This window comes from Diprion similis, chromosome 1 (genome assembly GCF_021155765.1).
Source record: "Diprion similis isolate iyDipSimi1 chromosome 1, iyDipSimi1.1, whole genome shotgun sequence".
NCBI lineage: Eukaryota > Metazoa > Arthropoda > Insecta > Hymenoptera > Diprionidae > Diprion > Diprion similis.
The window spans coordinates 6,763,067-6,781,590 of NC_060105.1; the positions used below are offsets into that span (position 1 = coordinate 6,763,067).

The 18,524-nt window shown below is 42.0% G+C and overlaps 2 protein-coding genes across 2 annotated transcripts; both read left to right on the forward strand.

Annotated features, from left to right (window-relative positions):
• Positions 1 to 1,350: 1,350 nt before the first annotated feature.
• LOC124408278 (alanine--glyoxylate aminotransferase 2-like) lies at positions 1,351 to 9,674 on the forward strand. Its single transcript, XM_046885119.1, has 9 exons — positions 1,351 to 1,670; positions 1,801 to 1,891; positions 3,292 to 3,410; positions 4,110 to 4,344; positions 5,819 to 5,912; positions 6,245 to 6,453; positions 6,594 to 6,819; positions 8,663 to 9,061; positions 9,199 to 9,674. The coding sequence occupies exons 2-9, from the start codon at positions 1,830 to 1,832 to the stop codon at positions 9,307 to 9,309; spliced, it is 1,455 nt and encodes a 484-aa protein (XP_046741075.1). The 5' UTR covers positions 1,351 to 1,670; positions 1,801 to 1,829; the 3' UTR covers positions 9,310 to 9,674.
• A 2,219-nt stretch (positions 9,675 to 11,893) lies between these two features.
• Positions 11,894 to 18,275, forward strand: LOC124408256 (vitellogenin-like). Its single transcript, XM_046885081.1, has 7 exons — positions 11,894 to 11,976; positions 12,188 to 12,933; positions 13,040 to 13,930; positions 14,020 to 15,103; positions 15,194 to 16,882; positions 16,962 to 17,395; positions 17,500 to 18,275. Exons 1-7 carry the CDS (start codon positions 11,946 to 11,948, stop codon positions 18,106 to 18,108), a joined length of 5,484 nt encoding a protein of 1,827 aa, XP_046741037.1. The 5' UTR covers positions 11,894 to 11,945; the 3' UTR covers positions 18,109 to 18,275.
• Positions 18,276 to 18,524: the final 249 nt, after the last annotated feature.

Below are 18,524 nucleotides of genomic sequence, written 5' to 3' on the forward strand. Positions count from 1 at the left end.
AATATTTACAATTTCGAGTGTAAAAAATAACAACATGAATAAAAAACTGAAAAAAGTACAATTCAAACTTTAACCATTTTGGAAATTTTCAAAAATCTCGAGTGACCTCTTGAAATTTTTTAATCGAGCTCATTTTTCGTGAGCAATTTTAGAACACATTAAACTAACATACTCTTATGCGAGATCGAAAAAAAATATTCGTTTTTTTGGCCACGCAAACGTGTATACATATATACAAATAATCGGCGACGTTCCATCAACAGCAGAATTAGTTATAAATATTACACGAAGCAATATTACAATCGAGACGTGCAGCAGATGTCTTTGTTCACTTCTCGTTCTCCTTTTCTCTGAAAACGTCGCAAGGCGGAAAAGAAAAATGAAAAATAATGGATAAGAAAAAAAAAATAAGGTCAAATTAAAAAAAAGCATATCAACGCATATCGAAATCGGTTTACAAAGGCACAGAAACCCGCCGCGTGCTCACGGAGTGCTGTATTGGTTATCAGCTGGAGAAGCGGAGGGCTCGTCGCTAAAGCTCGTCGATGATATTGGACACACTTTCAATCACGTGATCCCGAGCCGCCTAATGTTCGAGTGCGACTAATCGCCGTTAATTTACCATCCATTCAGAAAATGGTTGGATATCCCGAGTGAGTGGGTTTCCTGCAAATTTTTTTTTTTTACATTTTTAGTTGAGTAATAAAAGATATAATCTGATCATTCGCGTTTTCTTCGAATTTTCAATGTAAAACACCGTAAAAATTATCGTTACGTTATATATATATATATATATATATATATATATATATATATATAGCTTGATTTTGCAAACATTTGCCGTTGTATTTGTCTTGAGAATATTGAAAAGGGTGGGGGTCAAAAGTTGATTTTCGAAATTGTCACTGATTAAAAGAACTACTAAAAAGAACTACGAAAATAAAATAACGAAATGTGAATAGTTCGAAATCTTGATTTTCGAAACATTCATCTTTGAATATTTTATTTTCGCATGTGCTTGAAATTTCGACGTATCGGCCATCCGAAATATTGACTCTTCCAGCTTTTTACCCCCACCCCTTGAAAAAATACCATCGATACATTATAACTAGTCGAATGATTTCGAACGCAGGAAACGTTTAGTTTTCTGATGCGTAAGTAACGAGTTGTAAAATTTTTAATTTTTCGCTAAATTCCCGTCTTTCGAAAAGCGGGCATAAGAGCTTGCGAAGCTCGCTTTAGCCTCGCGTATTGGTCGCTCATAATCACTGTCGACCATGATTTGGGTGTACGTTTCGCTTGGCGCGAAAGCCTAGCCAATATTTGAGTCGTTATCTTATAATTAATCGTTATCGCGATTGCAGCTTTTTCCAAATACCCACGATAGGGAAGGAGGGTGTATTAATGGCGCTATTAGATAAATTGCGCGCGCACCTCTCCCGCTTTTTTCATAAGCGTGCTCAACGGCAAGCTATATATGTGACGTCAGCGGAGTGTACCGCAACACTCAGCTGTCAGCATTGTGTTAATTCGGAAGCTGCGAGTGGCTATATCGCGTGGAAACTTAGCGATTCGCAATCAGAGATATTCGCTCGCGGCGAAGAAGTATAGAGAAGTAGAGTAAAAAGTGGGAGAAATTTCGAATCCACTTTCGCAATCACCGCGTGCAGGTAATACCCGGAGTCAAGTTTATTTTCTATTGCGATCAAAAATAAGTAAAACAGAGCTTTCGTTCCTCTCGTATCGAGCCATGCATATCCGTTTCGTAATATAATAAACTGTACATCAATTTATTTTCAGATATCTGGAGGTATCTCGTCCCGTGCACGATGGATCCGCTCGAGCAAATGCCAAAGTCAGATACCATCAAGCTTCGCGAACGTCACATCGGGTAAGTCAGAGTCGGCGGAAAATTTCTCACCTTCGCATGCTGGCTGATCCAAAACTGCGAGCCGTTAGAGATTCGCAATCAGTGTGATCCGAAATAAATTTTAACAGGCGTTAATTTCTGTCAAGCACAAGGGTCCAATTTACCTATCAACGAAAATGTGATCGGCAATCGATCAGGCAACGTCGTTTTTGATGAACCCAATCAAGGTCAAAGATACGAGATAAACGAAATTGATAAGAAAAAAAAAGTACTTAAGGTCAAACGACGGCGTTTCGTCAAGCTCAGTAGAAGCTGGTCTACTTTATTATAGACTTCGCATAAAACTACTGTTCATCATATCTATATATGTATATATATATGTGTGTATATATATATTTTAAATCTATTGATAGAGTTGGCAAATGTTGGCTTGTTTAGATGCCAAACAGTGTTGTAAAGTAGAGGTTTAACGTTTTAACGATTACGAACACTACCGAGTGGATAAAAAATTGGCGATAGGTACCCTAAATGAATGATAAATTTGAACTCCGGTAAGCGATCGCGACCTTTGATACGATCGAATGACATTCGTAAAAATTTCATCTCAATTTTAGTTGAAAAAGAAACACTTGAGAGAAGAAATCGAACGACTTTTAAAGCATGCAAAAAAAAAAAAAAAAAAATTGATATTCTGTACGTGACGTGTGCCTTGTAAGATATATTTGCCCGCTTTAACCCGAGGAATTTAATTACGATATCAGTTTGCAGATGTACTTAAGCGATGATAAGTATAATATATCTAAAAGTGCGTGCGTATCTGGGTAAAATATAAGTGTAAATAAAAGATCATGTAAGCTTATCGCAATTTGATACCGTATAGTTCATTCATAGCAAGGAGTTACGAAGTTGTAACTATTAAAAATTCCTGAGACACTAATTACGCTGATTAATTCTGTCCAACGCGTTCGGCAAATAAGTCTCAATTCTATAAATACCATTGCATTTAAGTCTTAGCGTTGATCACTTGCAGATAACTCGTGCAGTTATTTTATGATGTTATTTGCTATTATTCGTTTTGACGAAGATAAAAAAAAAATTTTTTTCAATAAATTAACAATAACGATCGATGTTCGATGATGCAAGAGCAGCTATTTCCGTCTGACGATGAATTTCCACGAAATTTTTCCCCATCGCTATCGTTGATATTTTTATCTCGGGTGGTTTCAGAAACCAATTAAACCACATTTACGACTGATTGTGAATATTTATAATCTTTTTCTTTAAACGAGATAAAATGATACAAAAGGCAAAGATATAACAGTTAATATTTACAGAACAAAAATATACATTCCCCACCTAACCGATAATTTATTTGATGCTTTGAATTTGATCAACTGATCTTCTCTCTTTTCTCATTACAGACAATCGTGCAAGCTCTTCTACCGGTCAAGTCCGCTAAAAATTGTCAGAGGCAAGGGTCAGTACATGTACGATGAAAGAGGTGAACAGTACTTGGACTGTATCAACAACGTTGCACATGGTAATTAACCGCAAATACGTAACGAAGAAGCAATGACCTAACGGTTCAACATTGCCAGATCAATTTAACGCACCACACGCCTGTACTTGAACTTAAAAAAACCGTTAATACGTGATTATTTTTGTACTTATCAAAACTGCTTTGATCGACATTTCATAATTTATATTATACAACACAGAGATTCTTGGTAGTTTTATATAAATTTTTTAATCAGTTAAAGTTGACACAATCATCCTCGATTTATTATCGCTACAAATAGATCGCGTAAATTTTCCGTAGCAAGGTTGAAAATGATTGCAAACGGGTCAGACTTTAAATCGTACAAGAAAATCGTGCTCCATGAGTCCACTTAATTCTCTAGTCACCTATCTGGATAAATTGATAATCACTGATCGGACGTGCAGACGTCTGTTCAACAATTTGAATTCCTTTCCCTTTGTTCAAGAGATACAAATAATTGAAAGGATAACAAAGTACTGTGAGAAATTTTTTTCACTTTTAATGAACTGATTTCGTTGATCAGTTCGAAATAATTAATCTGCCTGAAAAAAATTGCTCACCCCTGTACTGAGATCGATCGAACCTTCTTTGCAAGATTTTATTTACTTTATAAGCGTATCGAAACTGAAACGGAAACGATAACGGAGGGAAAAATAATTGAAGATAATAGATTGAAGTATCGAAAAAATTTTCACGCAGTTGGACATTGTCATCCGGACGTGGTGCGCGCTGGTCAGGAACAAATGGCGCTACTCTGCACGAACAATCGTTTTCTCCACGATAACCTGGTGGTCTGCGCCCGTCGACTGACGTCACTTCTTCCGGATCCACTGTCGGTCTGTTTCCTGGTAAATTCCGGAAGTGAAGCGAACGATTTGGCGCTGCGATTGGCCCAGGCACACACCCGCAATACGGAAGTGATAATCGTGGACCAGTAAGTGATGCACTGCACTCTATACGTCGAAGGATATAAATTAACGAGCCTCCCGCAGCCCGGAGTGACCGTGTAACTGGCTGTGTAACAACGATGTTGAAATAGTAACGAAGAATTACCTGATTGTCTTAATAATTAACAAACGCTCGCTGAAAGCGATTAATGTTTCATGAGTGATCCTTTTCATTCTTCACTTCTTTAATCACCAAGAGAATCGTCGAGGCGTTAATTGTGCAGGAGAAAAACAAAACTATACGAGGACGCGCGGCGAGGAGATGATGATGATATATATGGCAAGGTATAATTATTCTAAGTGCCAACGATCTTATTGATATTGATGATACATACATACAATATTGACGCAGGAATTTACATCTAATAGCACGAATCTAATTGAGTGGGCTTGTTTTTTGCTTGTTTACAGCAATCTCTGTAGATGTCTAGAAGAATTACGCACGTTGCGTTGGGGTAGAGTAGCTCGCTATGGAAGCTCCTTATACCCTTCTTCAGAACTTGTGAGAAGAGAACCCCGAGACACACCATAACTTTGTTGTCATTTTAGGTGGCACAACAAGCGACGTATGTTCACGTATGCTATTCATCTGAAGAACAATATATTATTTCAGCACGCATGATGTGATCTTATAGCAAACTTCAGTCGGTCCTCTGGATGGCTCCTGACGTAACGCGACGTCTGTCATTCTAATCCACTTATCGTTCATTATTTTATTCAGACATGCTTAGCCAAAAATCGGTATTACTGCCTTGAACGTCTTCGAGTGCGAAATCAAGAAACATGAGAGATCAGAAATAAGACTTGAGAAACATTTCAACATAAGTTCGACTTTCGACATGAAACAAAAGAAAAGAAAATACAATTTTAGACATTACAGTGCTTCTTTCTTAATGGAAAAGTGATATGTAAAAATTAATCGAAGTAATTGATTTTGATGCGAGAATTTCTGAGAAGAATTTCGAACGAAAATAAAGTTATTCGAAAGGAATAATACCGATTTTTTTCAAAGCTTCGAAGTAACCACGTTGCCAAGTGAATTAGAAAAGGAAAAGAAAAATATTTCAACGTCATTTCTCGATAGGAAGAGACGAAATTAGGGCAAAGAGAAGAATAATCTTTCTTCAACATAGATTTATTCACGCGTGGAGCAGGAAAATGTTATTTACATACATATAATACGTATTTCAGATGTGAGTCCAAAAGTCGCGGTGACACTGAGGTGCGAGCCTAGCTCTTCTCACCCGGCATTTCCGCATTATGCAGTCCAATATTTCAGGCTCTGTATAACGTATAATACAAACATAGATGCATCATATATTATAATAAAGATTCTTACAGTTGGACGTTTTCAATTTCACACCCGACATGTTAGAAATTAAGCTATGTAGGAAGTAGGAAATTTACGACACCTAATTGAATGGAAATAATTAACACGATAAATCGTATTGATCTGCGTAGCGCTTATCACGGACATCTGACCTCGATGATCGACATTTCCCCCTACAAATTCAACCTACCGAATGGAACAGGAAAAAAAGACTTCGTCCACGTGGTGAGTACGAATTTGCAATAAAGAATCAACACAAATGGACAATGGCAAAAGATTTCACATGATTTCAAAGATGTCAAAAAATCCAAATGATTTTATGAAATTTCACGGAATACAAGATTTGTGATGTAAAATATTCTGAATATTAAAAAATGATGTCAGATATTTCCACAAGACAAGAAAATGTCGGGGATTTCACGAGCTTTAACAAAATTTCACGATTGGTACGCACCAGATTTCAATGGGGATCAACTCCTCTCAATTTGTGTAATTTTTCAATGACTAATTGAAAATTATTGCACCGCAAGTATCGTTTAAAAACGTCTTCTTTTCAGTCTCCTTGCCCTGACGTGTACAGAGGGAAGTACCGGGACGTGGATTATCCGGGTGAAGATTTGGGGGTGAAGTACGCCGACGATGTGAGGAGAATATGCGGGGACATAAAGGCGAGGGGCAAAGGGGTGCAGGCCTTCATAGCCGAGAGTCTAATTTCGTGCGGGGGTCAAATTTTGCCACCGCAAAATTACTTCAGAAACGTCTACAAGTAAGCTGTCCAAATATTGGTCCCACCGTCGTTCGATCGTATTTCTTAGGATAAATCCAATTGGATGACTTGATAAGTGATAAATATAAATACGCGATTAACAATAAATAAATAATAATAATAATATCAATATATTACAGGCACGTGAGAGAAGCCGGAGGTGTCTGCATAGCCGATGAAGTTCAGGTTGGTTTCGGCCGAGTCGGAAGCCACATGTGGGCTTTCCAACGCTACGGAAGTGACGTCATTCCGGACATTGTCACCCTCGGGAAACCCATTGGGAACGGACATCCAGTGGCCGCGGTTGTAACCACTCGAGAAATTGCGACAAGTTTCAAGAACACGGGAATAGAATATTTCAACACGGTTAGTGCATCTCCGAAACGTTTTAATGCGGAAGATCACATAAATTTTTTTACATTTATCTGCCTTTTGTCAGATTTTCTTAAATTAGCTTTCGAAGCTGCTGAAATATCGACGAAAAATTGTATTGATTTTCGGCGAGTTTCAGACGAACCAACGATGCGTTTAAAGGGGATGACTCCATTCTTTGAATATCACACGCGGAAAGCTTCTCTTCGTGATGAAGTGGATGATACATTTTTTTCGATTCCACGTCGCTTCTAATATTGGCACGATTCTGATCGCAATTTCCGATTCATTTTCTTATCGTTTGTAAAAAAATTGCGGTGTTAAAATTGACCAATAATACTCGCTGTGGATGACTATAGAACAACTTTTGTCGTCAAGTCAGAACTTGAACGACAGTCATAGTGTTAGATTGACGACAGGTAAGGTAATGGTACCAGTTATTGAGCCTATCGTTTGATCTTTTGTTCTAAAATTACCAAAAAACAAATTGGCAGTGTCTAACCATCTAGCAATTGGTTTTAGTCATTGACAAATTTGCAATTTCCGCCACCAATTTATAATATTGGAAAATGAAAGGGTCAATAATTGGGTCTAATCGTGTCAATAACTGGTACACTTGCCTTAGTGTTAGATTGACATCAAATAGTGTTAGTTTTGCACTGAAAAATAGTCTGTAGAAGTCCACAGCGCATTTTTTTATTCTTTATTTTACAACAGAGACTAACCAGAATATGTATTTCATGATTTGACAAATGAACTATGCACGCATGCACCCTGCAGGTTTATTTACGAGGCGAGTATTCGATCAGTGCACATTTATCGCTGTTTAACTGACATCGGCTCGATGCCGGGACGCATTTATCGGATGCACCGTGTCACTGGTTCAGTTTCATACAAACACAAACGCAAACGCAGCCAGGAATCGGGGGGAGTTTTCCATATCCGTATCTCGTCGCGTCGAAGTATTTTGCAAATTGTTCCGCCTCCGTGCAATTTTTCACCCCTAGCATACGCCGGTCGTTTGTTATACACCGTTCTGCCCGGTACAAACGGGAAATCCTCAACGTCCGTTTCGATGCTTGCAGCTGCGTCGTTTGCACGCTGCAACCATCGGGCAGATACCAGCTGAAGCTACGCGCCGATTTCAAGAGGGTAATTTACCTAATGGCCACGTCGGAGAAGCCGTTTGCTTTCAGGTCGTTAACGGGAGCTCGAGATATTTATTCAAATCAACGTTTAATTCCGGATCAAAATCTGCTAACGCGCTCGGAACAACTCTGAGCAATAAATTGCGAAAAATTTGCACTGCAGCAGGTGCGTAAGAAAGAAGAAGAAACGAGCCATGAAAGAATGCGGTTCGTTGGGTTTTACCGTGCCAATCGAAATCTTTACCTTGATGGACTCTTTGCAGTCGACGGTTTGCTGAAGCTAGTCCATCTCGCATTATTGCGCGCACCTGCAAAGAAGAAACGTAAATATTTCTGCACTTCACTTCGTGCAAGAAAGTGGCTCGTTTTCGATGCAGCACGGCTGCTCTGCCTTTATACCCTCGTAGCGTCGTTTTAACGATTTCAGATTACGACGCGAGGCTCCAGCCGCGGTTTCCGACATCCTCCTCATCCCGTTGGATGGTTGTTGGCTTTTATGCTACCTCCCTGTGCGGCATAAAAGTCCCGGATGCATCTCGCCTCTGCACCGCGGCGGGTTTCATATGCATCTTGTCTTTTTTCAAATTGCTTGTTCAATTTTTCACTGAATTTTAGCGACTGAACGACGCCAGTCACGAATTACAGCGAATGCCTTTAAAGAAGTCTGACGACGTTTCTCCAATTTTCAGTACGGTGGGAATCCGGTATCCTGTGCAATAGCCAACGCAGTCATGGAGGTTGTGGAACGAGAGGGTCTTCAGGAGCACGCCCTGAAGGTGGGCAAGCACCTGGTCACAGAGTTGGAGAAATTGGCTCAGCGTCATCCGATAATCGGCGATGTCCGAGGCGCCGGTTTGTTCGTCGGCATCGAGCTCGTCCGAGATCGTTCGAGGAGGATTCCGGCGACGGAAGAAGCGAGTCACGTCGTCTCCAGGATGAAGGAGGAGAAAATATTGGTCAGCAGTGACGGGCCGCACAACAACGTCCTCAAACTCAAACCTCCCATGGTGTTCAACGTCGATAACGCCAATCACTTTATCGCTGTTCTCGACGATGTTCTCGACGAAGTTGAAATCGACGTTGACGAGGTATTATAACGAGGATAATTTTTGAATTTTATAAAGTAATATCAGCTTTAAAATTCAAGTTGATCGTAATAACCAGTCTGGGGATAGACTCTATTCATACCGATTTACGCTGATTGCTCAATAATTTTTGATTTTCAATTCAGCTGCCCAAACCCATCGCCACACCGCCGAAAGCAGCAGTATCTATAATGGAAAGGGTCAACGCTGGGCCTGGTGAAGCGAAATCCGTGCTGATCAAAGCTAATTAATTAATGACTGATATTCATTGTAAATAATACTCAATTATAGAGGCTAATCGAATAATTTAATACGTATAGATATGCATAATTATTTAATCGTTGAACTAGAATCTAAGATATTTTTAAGACTGTTGTTGATTTATTGTTTTATTCCAATACTGCACTGAGAAACGTTTCAGTTGGTACAGCCACTGGAAAATTTTAGTAAAATGGTTATCATTAAACGAGAATGGTTTAAATATTGTTGGTACTGTGTAAAAATGTGATATTTAGTGTGCTTGAAGTTATCAATACAACATTTTCCGGTAATTGCAGCTTAAGTTCTGTTTGTTTAGTTTATTAAAATTTTTTTACATAAAAAAGGACGGAACGTCTACAATTCATTGTTAATTCTTAAATTTTACTGAAAAAACATAAATTCGTGCAAATCCGAAATAGCTATTCCTATTTCTGGAGCAAGAAAAAGGGGAAGAAATGAATGAGAAAACGCTGATCGATTTCTTATCTGCCACGGTGTTTCTTCACTCGATGAGTAATGGCGGAACGTTACGTTCGAAAGTTCGCGTGTATCCGTTGTCCGTGACCCTGCGTCAGCAATTTTACCATAAACTGACATTGATATAAAACTTTGTACAAGATGTTCCCTCCAAAGTCCAATCTTGAGACACGAGTTTCAAACTAGGTACACATATAGAGATAAATCAAGGATTCTCACTGCCTGCGTCTCCCTTAAAGATGGAATGACTCTAAGTAGGTATATTTCTTCGCCGAAAGTTTTCTGAAAAAATTTCAGCACCAAAACTTGTGGAACTCATTACATTTGCAAGTTGCTCACGGTGTACAGAATAAATGAAAGCCAGCCGAATTTTCTCGTTTGATACGCATAACGTGTTCCCAATACGCTATCAAAGTCTCCTCAGCTCGGTTTCACTCGATAGGTGGAATATGTTCAGAAATTGATAAATTTTCAGTTATACGATGGAAAGAAAACTCCGGGCAGCAAATTTACCGTACGTATCGCATTTACTGGAAATCTTGAGTATTCTGCCGAAGGAAATTTCGTCAATCATTATACTTACGAAGAAAATGCAGCAAAATATGGTATCGGTAACTATTTATTATAATTTCAGTTACCGATACTAAATTTTTCGGTAATTGTACCATTGAAACTGTGTGTTTCTTTTTCTAAATTTTGTCTTCTCAATTATAAGGCTTTAACATCACTTTATCATTGCACTAATTTCAAATTATCGCGATAGTTCCAAGACAATACATATAGTACGAGTGACAATAATCAAGAAAAATAGTAACACAAATTAGTTTTTCATGCTACAGCTATACGAAAGTAATTGTCATTCTGTGCCCAGAACTATAATTTTCAGTTACGATAATAAGTAAAAATGGTTAAGAACCAAACAGAAATCACAACTAGAAATTTCTCTCGACGTGGCCGGATAGTAGATGGTGGTCAGCTTCATGAACTAGTTTTGCAACATACCGTATATAAAGCGAATTGATTCACGCTATCTCGGATCGCGTGCTGATTTTTGAGGTGAACTGCAGCGATCACTGAAACCCGGCAGAAGCTGAGTAAGCAGTATGAAAGATACGCGAGGCTCGTGTTGCTAACGTACTTTCAAAGCAAGTGGAATACAGTTTATAGATTTTTCACCTAATGCCGTATCGAATTGATTACGAACGATCTGCAGAAATCATTTGTACACTTTATTGATTTGTATTCTACCGTAGAACCTCGACGGAAAGTATAATGAAAGGGTTTTTTCAAACATGAAAAAATATTCGACATTTTTGTTGTTGTTTTGTTCCAGAAGCCTGCTCTTTGTTGAGCTAATTCATGAATAATTTAATCCTCTGTAAGATGAAGTAACATTTTACTTTCATTGTAGAATTGCAGAGGTGAATTTAATGCGTCCAACGCCAAGAGCTTTAGTAATATAATTAACAGAGCGTGTGAGAGACAAGTAGTTTAATCCTCCGTCGGCAAAGTGGATTTTTACTGACCACGCGAGCAAGGTGGATCTATAATATTTGTTTCAAAGTGATTTTTTTTTTCTGTGTTTCGAAAAATCTGAATGAATTTACTGGTACTCTTTTGGATTCATCGAATATTTTTCAATAGTTTATTTTGTTATCTCCAAACATAGTTTAAAAAAAAATTAAACAAATAAATGGTCATTCTTTGGAAATATAAAAAGGCTCTACGCGAGACGAAATCAGAATACTCAAAATAATTACAGGCACGTGCTATGAGAGACTTGCATCCGCGGATGAGGTCGAAAAAATTCTTTTAAAATTGCGAAATATCCTGTTGAAACACGAACGGAAACGGTTGTTTGCGCTAAACGCAAGTGTAAACACGTTTACACGTGTGAATTTCTCCCCACGTTGACTGCTGACATCGATGGCAGATAAAGCGAGTTAGAAAAACAAAACCGGGGTTACATCTGTGCAGAATGTTGCCGATTGATATTTTTATCCCGTAATCATGCATATTCTGAATGGAGTCCAGAGAATCGAGTGAAGAGGTGACAAGGGCAAGCTGATTGAACAGAAACTGCCAGTATATAAGATGTTCCGTTGATATCTGCGTCCACTCCACATCGGTCATCTGATTCTCAGTCACCATGTGGTCTCCGCTGTTTCTCTGCGTCCTCCGTAAGTAACGATCATGGATTTATTGCCTTTCCATATTTGAATTTGAATTACAAAAAAGTTTGACTGATGAATTCATACTGTCGATTTTTTTACGTAAAATTTCCTAGAGCCCATACGAAACATTTGGGAGAAATTTCACTGCTTTCAAATCTCTCCTTGAATTCTGCACTTGGATTTCCACGCACGGTCTGATATTTCCTTTTATTCACAGTCGGAGGGGCAGTCTTGGCCGATCATCACCAGCAACAACAAGGAGAAAAGCAATACAATGCGTGGAAGAGTGGAAGCGAGTACAAGTACCAGGTGCACGGTCGCACCCTGGCGGCGCTTCACCAGGTCGCCGATCAGTACAGTGGTATTTTCATGAAAGCTCAACTTGTTGTCCAACCGAAATCCGACGGTACTCTGTGGGCTCAAATCTCTAGGCCTCAGTACGCCCAGGTCCATGCGGAACTACCGGGTGGTTGGGATGCCGATATACCGGGGGAAAAGCTCAGCTTCAAGCAGCTTCCTCTGAGCGGAAAGCCCTTCGAGATCAAGCTGAAGAACGGAGCGATCGATGACCTGATGGTAGACCGCAGTCTCCCCAAGTGGGAGGTGAACGTATTGAAAAGTATCGTCAGTCAGTTTCAAGTCGACGTTCAAGGTGAAAACCAAATGAATTCGAAGTACAACCAGGAACCTGAAGGAGACAAGGCCTACGCAACGTTCAAGGTGATGGAGGATTCGGTGACTGGAAAGTGCGAGGTGTTCTACGACATTTCGCCTCTTCCCGACTACATTCTTCAGAGCAAACCTGAATTAGCTCCGCTGCCTCAGCTCCGCGGTGACGGACAAATGATCGATGTTGTCAAGAGCAAGAACTTTAGTCACTGTCATCAGAATCCGACTCGCAGCTACGGTTTGGAGTGGATGAACGACTGGGAACCCGGCACTGTCAACGGACGTTTCTTCTCGGTAAGCTCGATAATTTTCCATATGATTAATTTCACTGTATCAGAGTAAGGTGAACGTAAAAATTAGACAAGGACCAATGTTATATATTCTGGATACGTTTTTTCAGAAATCTTCAATGAGTCGCATCATTCTTTCCGGAAGTCTCGGTCGCCATACAATTCAATCCTCTGTCACGACGAACAAAATTGTCTTGAGCCCAGAACTTCACAATGAGCAAAAGGGCATGGTAATAAGCAGACTGAACATCACTCTGGTCGAGGTTGGCTCAGCGTCAAGCAGCATTTCATCACCTTCTAACCTCAAGTCTACCGGAAATCTGGTCTACCGTTATGCCTCGAGTGCTTCTCAAAGTGGCAACGAGAACGACGAAGAAGACGACTCTAGCAGCTCCAGCTCCAGCTCCAGTTCTGATTCTGACTCCAGTTCAAGTTTCGATTCGGATTCTGACTCGAGTTCAAGCAGCTCCAGTGACGAGGAACAGTACAAAAAACGCAAACCACGCAGCGCTCACAGAGGCTACGATAACGACGACAGCCAGGAGGATGATCTTGAAAAGAGCCCTCAGAGCAGTAATGATGGCGACATACAATCGGTGCTGGCCAGCGTGGTGAGGAAGGAACTCCCTAAGCTTGCCAAGCAGATAGCAGAGGAGCTTCAGCGTCCCAGCAATATCCCCAAGGAACAAACCCTCGATAAATTTGACAACCTTGTTAAAATGGTTCGTTTCCTGAGCGCGAAGGAGATCAACCAAATGCATCAGAATCTCTATCAACCCTACGAGAAAACCGACTCCAACAGCCAGAGTGAAAGTGTACGCAGAAACGCCTGGGTGGCGTTCCGCGATGCTGTAGTAGAGGCTGGAACTGGACCAGCTCTTTTGAACTTGAAGCAGTGGATCAAACAGCGAAAAATGAGCGATTACGAGGCTGCAGCAGCCGTGGCTGCCCTGCCGAAAGCAGTTCACTACCCAACTCCTGCCTACATTGACGCCTTTTTCGTAAGTCATTCACGATTTCCAGTATCATCTGAATCAGGTCTCGATTTTGGACGTGAATGATCCCTAATTTCTGTGTTTTTGTATTACAGTCATTGGCCACGGATCAGCAAGTGGTCGATCAGCTCTACCTGAACACTTCTGCCATCCTCGCTTTCACTGAACTGGTCCGTTTAACTCAGGCCAGCAACAGCTCAGCTCACTACCGCTACCCAGTTTACAATCTTGCCAGCCTTTCATCGAAGGATCAATCACCTGTCACCCGCAAGTATCTTCCTTACTTGTCCCAGAAGCTGCAATCCGCCATCAGCAGAGCAGACAGTCCAAAGATTTTAACGTACATCAGAGCTTTGGGCAATTTGGGTCACCCTCAGATACTCGCCACGTTCGAACCTTACTTGGAAGGTAAAAGAGACGCTTCAGACTTCCAGCGTTTGTCAATGGTTGGTGCCATGGACAAGCTGGCATTTATGCATCCCAAGGTTGCCCGCTCTGTGCTCTTCAAGATCTACCAGAACACTGGCGAAGCTCACGAAGTGCGCTGCGCCGCCGTGTTCCAGTTGATGAAGACCAATCCACCTGCAAGCATGCTTCAAAGGATGGCGCAGTTCACAAACTGGGATGTAAACAAGCAAGTGAACTCCGCGGTTAAGACTGCCATTGAGAGTGCAGCAGAACTTGACGACGAACAGAATTTGGAACTTGCATCCAACGCTCGCGCGGCCAAAGATTTGCTTAATCCGAAAATTTACGGAATCCACTACAGCCAGGGCTACTTGAGAGACCATGTTGTTGAGGAAATGAATCTTGCCTACAAATTGTTCGCCAATTTCATCGGCAGCGAAGACAGCGTCTTGCCACAGGCAATCTTCATGAATCTGAAGACTAACCGGGGTGGTTACAACAATTCTCCACTTGAAATGGGAGCCATGGTCTCGAGCGTTAACGACCTGAGCAACTTCATAAGTCAGCAATTTTCATTCGGTGACGATAGTAGGAGTCGTAATCAAAAACAATCGCGTGGAGAGGGTAGATGGAGTCCGGAAAACATTGCCAACATATTAAACATTGAGTCAGACGATGCGGAACAGCTGGAGGGTCGGCTTTGGCTCAACATCTTGGGATCGCAGAGCCACTTTGCTTTCGATAATCACACCATCGAGCAAATCCCCAGAAGTAAGTCACGCTAGATCACGTTTGCATCATTTTCTTGCATACGAAAGATGACAATATCTAATCATTTTTTCATCATTCAATTCTGCACAGTGATTAGGAATGCAGCTCAGGCCGCGAAAGAGGGCAAGAGTTTCAACAGGACACAATTCTCGGACAACGAAATATTCGTGACAACCCCCACTGCGACGGGATTCCCCTTCGTATACTCCCTGAGGAGACCAACCCTCTTCAAAATCGGTGGTGAAGTTCAGGCGCGCAGTAATCCCGACTTGGCTCATGGTTCATCAGACGAACTGCAGATCCCATCGACCGCCAACGTTACCTCAGACATCCATTTCGTTTATTCCACACACATCCACTCCCGAATTCAATTCATCACGCCGTTTGATTATCATTCGTACGAAACTGGTATTACCAAGAATTTCCAAGTCAACATTCCTCTTCGCATTCGCGCAGATCTTGACGCGGAGAATCAGCATGTCCGGGTGGAACTTCAGCCTATTCAGAAAGACCGTGACTACAACTTGTTCCACTACAGCACCAAGCCTTACACCTCTAAGAATGATATTCGTGACATTGCCCCTGTCGTCCTCCAAGATAATACGCAGCCCATCGGCACCGGAGAACGAATCCAGAACGAGTACGAGTTCGGTAAGAAGAGTACCGGAATGGCTTTCCGTCTAAAGGCATCATCGGAGCGAAGTTCTCGGCAGCCAATGTGCGCCTGGCTTCAGGAGCAAATGGCACCTCACGATGCCTTGTCAGGTTTCGTTTTCCCATTCGCCCAGCAAACCATCGAACAAACGAGATACGATTTGATTTGGGACTCCAGCAGTAGCAGTTCAAAGTCTGTTGTCGTAACGGCTTCCTGGGACAGCCAGAGATCCGACGAAAGCAGCAATTCCAAAAACTCATCACCCGACATCCCTCAGCCATCCAGCAAGAAGCCCGACAGCCAAGAACGCCAAGACGAATTGCAGGGCCAGGTAGCTTCGGGTATCAACGACGCCGACGTCGCCTCCATCGACGTTGGAGTGCACTTCCAAGGCCAGACCGACGCACAATACGCAATGACAGCCGCAGTGGCGAGCAGCAACACCGACGACAACTCTCGCTTCCTCTTCTACTACTACAAGAAGTCAGCCGATCAAAAAAGGTACGAAGTTTGTCTGCGCGCCGAGTCTGAGATGCCGAATGTGCCCGAACTCGACTTCACAAAAGCCCTGAGGGCCGACCCAAAAAGCAAGGTCGAGCTTGCCGTCAATTTTGGAGAACAGTGCCAGTCTGGCGGCAGTGTTCAGGTTAAAGGAAAGTGGGAGCAGAGCGCCGAACTGAGGAATTATCTCCGCCAGCATCCATTGGCTAAGCAGTGCGCCGGGCAGATAGAAAAGGGCGACTACGCTCTGCCTGCATGTCGCAACATGACAACCCGTGCCAACCATATGGACGAAGCTCACTTCACCATCGAGTACAAGAATGTTCCTCGATCGGCGCAGAACGCGACTATCAGTGTCTACAGGGCCGCCCAGTTCATGGCCTATGAAAACGCCTATGAGAACACGGTTGACCCGAAGGATCAGGAAAAGGGTAGAATCGACATCGACCTTGAATTTTCCGAGGACTTCGACTTCATGAACGTCTCCATCAACGCTCCCGCCATGGACGCCAACTTCACCGATATTGAGATCAGCTCTTGGGCTCAACCTCTGTTTGCTGTTCACCCTGTTCAATCCGCTGCCCAGCGATTGGGAAGAAGGGCTATGTATGGACAGTACAATCGTGAGTATTATACCTGGATGTGAATTGAATTTTCAGGGAAACTTAGGAGCTTATGAAAATGTTTTCCACTGTTTCGCAGCTGTCTGTGTTTTGGACAACAACCACGCCAACACCTTCGACAACAGAACCTACCCAATCGAACTTGGCAAATGCTGGCACGTAATGATGAGCACTGTACCTGAGGAAGATCCTGACAACTACAACAAAGATTTGGACATCCCAGAAGACATGCAAGTATCCGTGATTGCTCGTGACGTCAGCAACGATGAAAAGGAGATCAAGATTACCTTGGGTGATGACGAAATCACTTTCTCCCCGTCGAAATCAGGAGCCGAGGTTCAGGTAAACGGAAAACAGATCAAAATCTCCGAGGATGATTCCTACGCCGAGAAGAATGATGAAGAAGACGAAGTCGTCTGGGAAATCTTCGCACTTCCCGACGGTTCCGCCAAGCTCAGTTCTTACGAGTTCGGTATCGACGCAGTCTACGATGGATCCCGCGTCAAGATTTCGGTAAGTTTCACCCCTCGAGTCCTTGATCGGACTCCACTAGGTACAGTACCCAACGCAAACACGTGGGAACCAACTTGTGCCAAACTCACGCTAATTATTTCCAGGCTGGTCAGAAGTACCGCGGATCCGTTCGCGGTCTGTGCGGTAACTTCAATGGCGAAAGTTCCGACGACTTCACAACGCCGCAAAACTGCGTCCTCAAGAACCCCGAGGAATTCTCTGCCAGCTACGCGCTGACAGGTCAACAGTGCAACGGTCCTGCATTGCAGAACTCTCAGAAGGCCCAGAACGCTTATTGTCCACGCAAGATGAATCTCTTCGGCAATGTGGTCAGCGAGCAGGAGGCTGGACGACCTAAGCCTTACAACAGCAAATTTGGAGGCAGAAATGACAAGAAACAAAGTCAGTATCAGCACGGATCTTCCGGCGGTCGGCAGCCAGGCAAAAGTTCAGCGTTCTGTTACACCCATAAGACGGAGTTGATCCATGAGAATGGAAAGACCTGCTTCTCCTTGAGACCAGTGCCAACTTGTGCCTCCGGATGTCGTCCCCAGGGTCAGAGGGAGAAGGAGGTCCAGATGCACTGCGTTGACAATAACCAAGCTGCGTCCAAGATGGCTGACCAAATTCGCAACGGTCACAGCCACGATTTCAGTAGGAAATCCGTATCCAAGACCATCAGGATGTCTATCCCTATTTCCTGCTCTGCCTAGGATGATCGTTCATGAATTTTATGACGATATATAGTAATATGTTAGTCTTTATTTAGATGTGAAATACTGTGATTTTAACTGAAATTTTTTCTATTTAAATTCTGGATTATTACTGTTAGTGCGATTTCAATAGATATTTTCAAATAAAATCACAACTTTCTTGCTTATCGCACCGTCTTTCTTCCAGCCTTGATCCTGGGTTATTAAATTATCTTCGAACACACAACGGTGTGGCTTTTAATTATAGTTTTTAGAAATATTCAACAATGAAGCGCAAGCGGAGAGAAACATTTTTTGATAAAAATTACTGGAATGGATATTGAGCTATTTTATCATGGAAAGTGGCTAACTAGAACGGCCAACCTCAACATTATTAAGCGAAGCACAAGTTAATGAATCAGGAGTACGTTTATAGG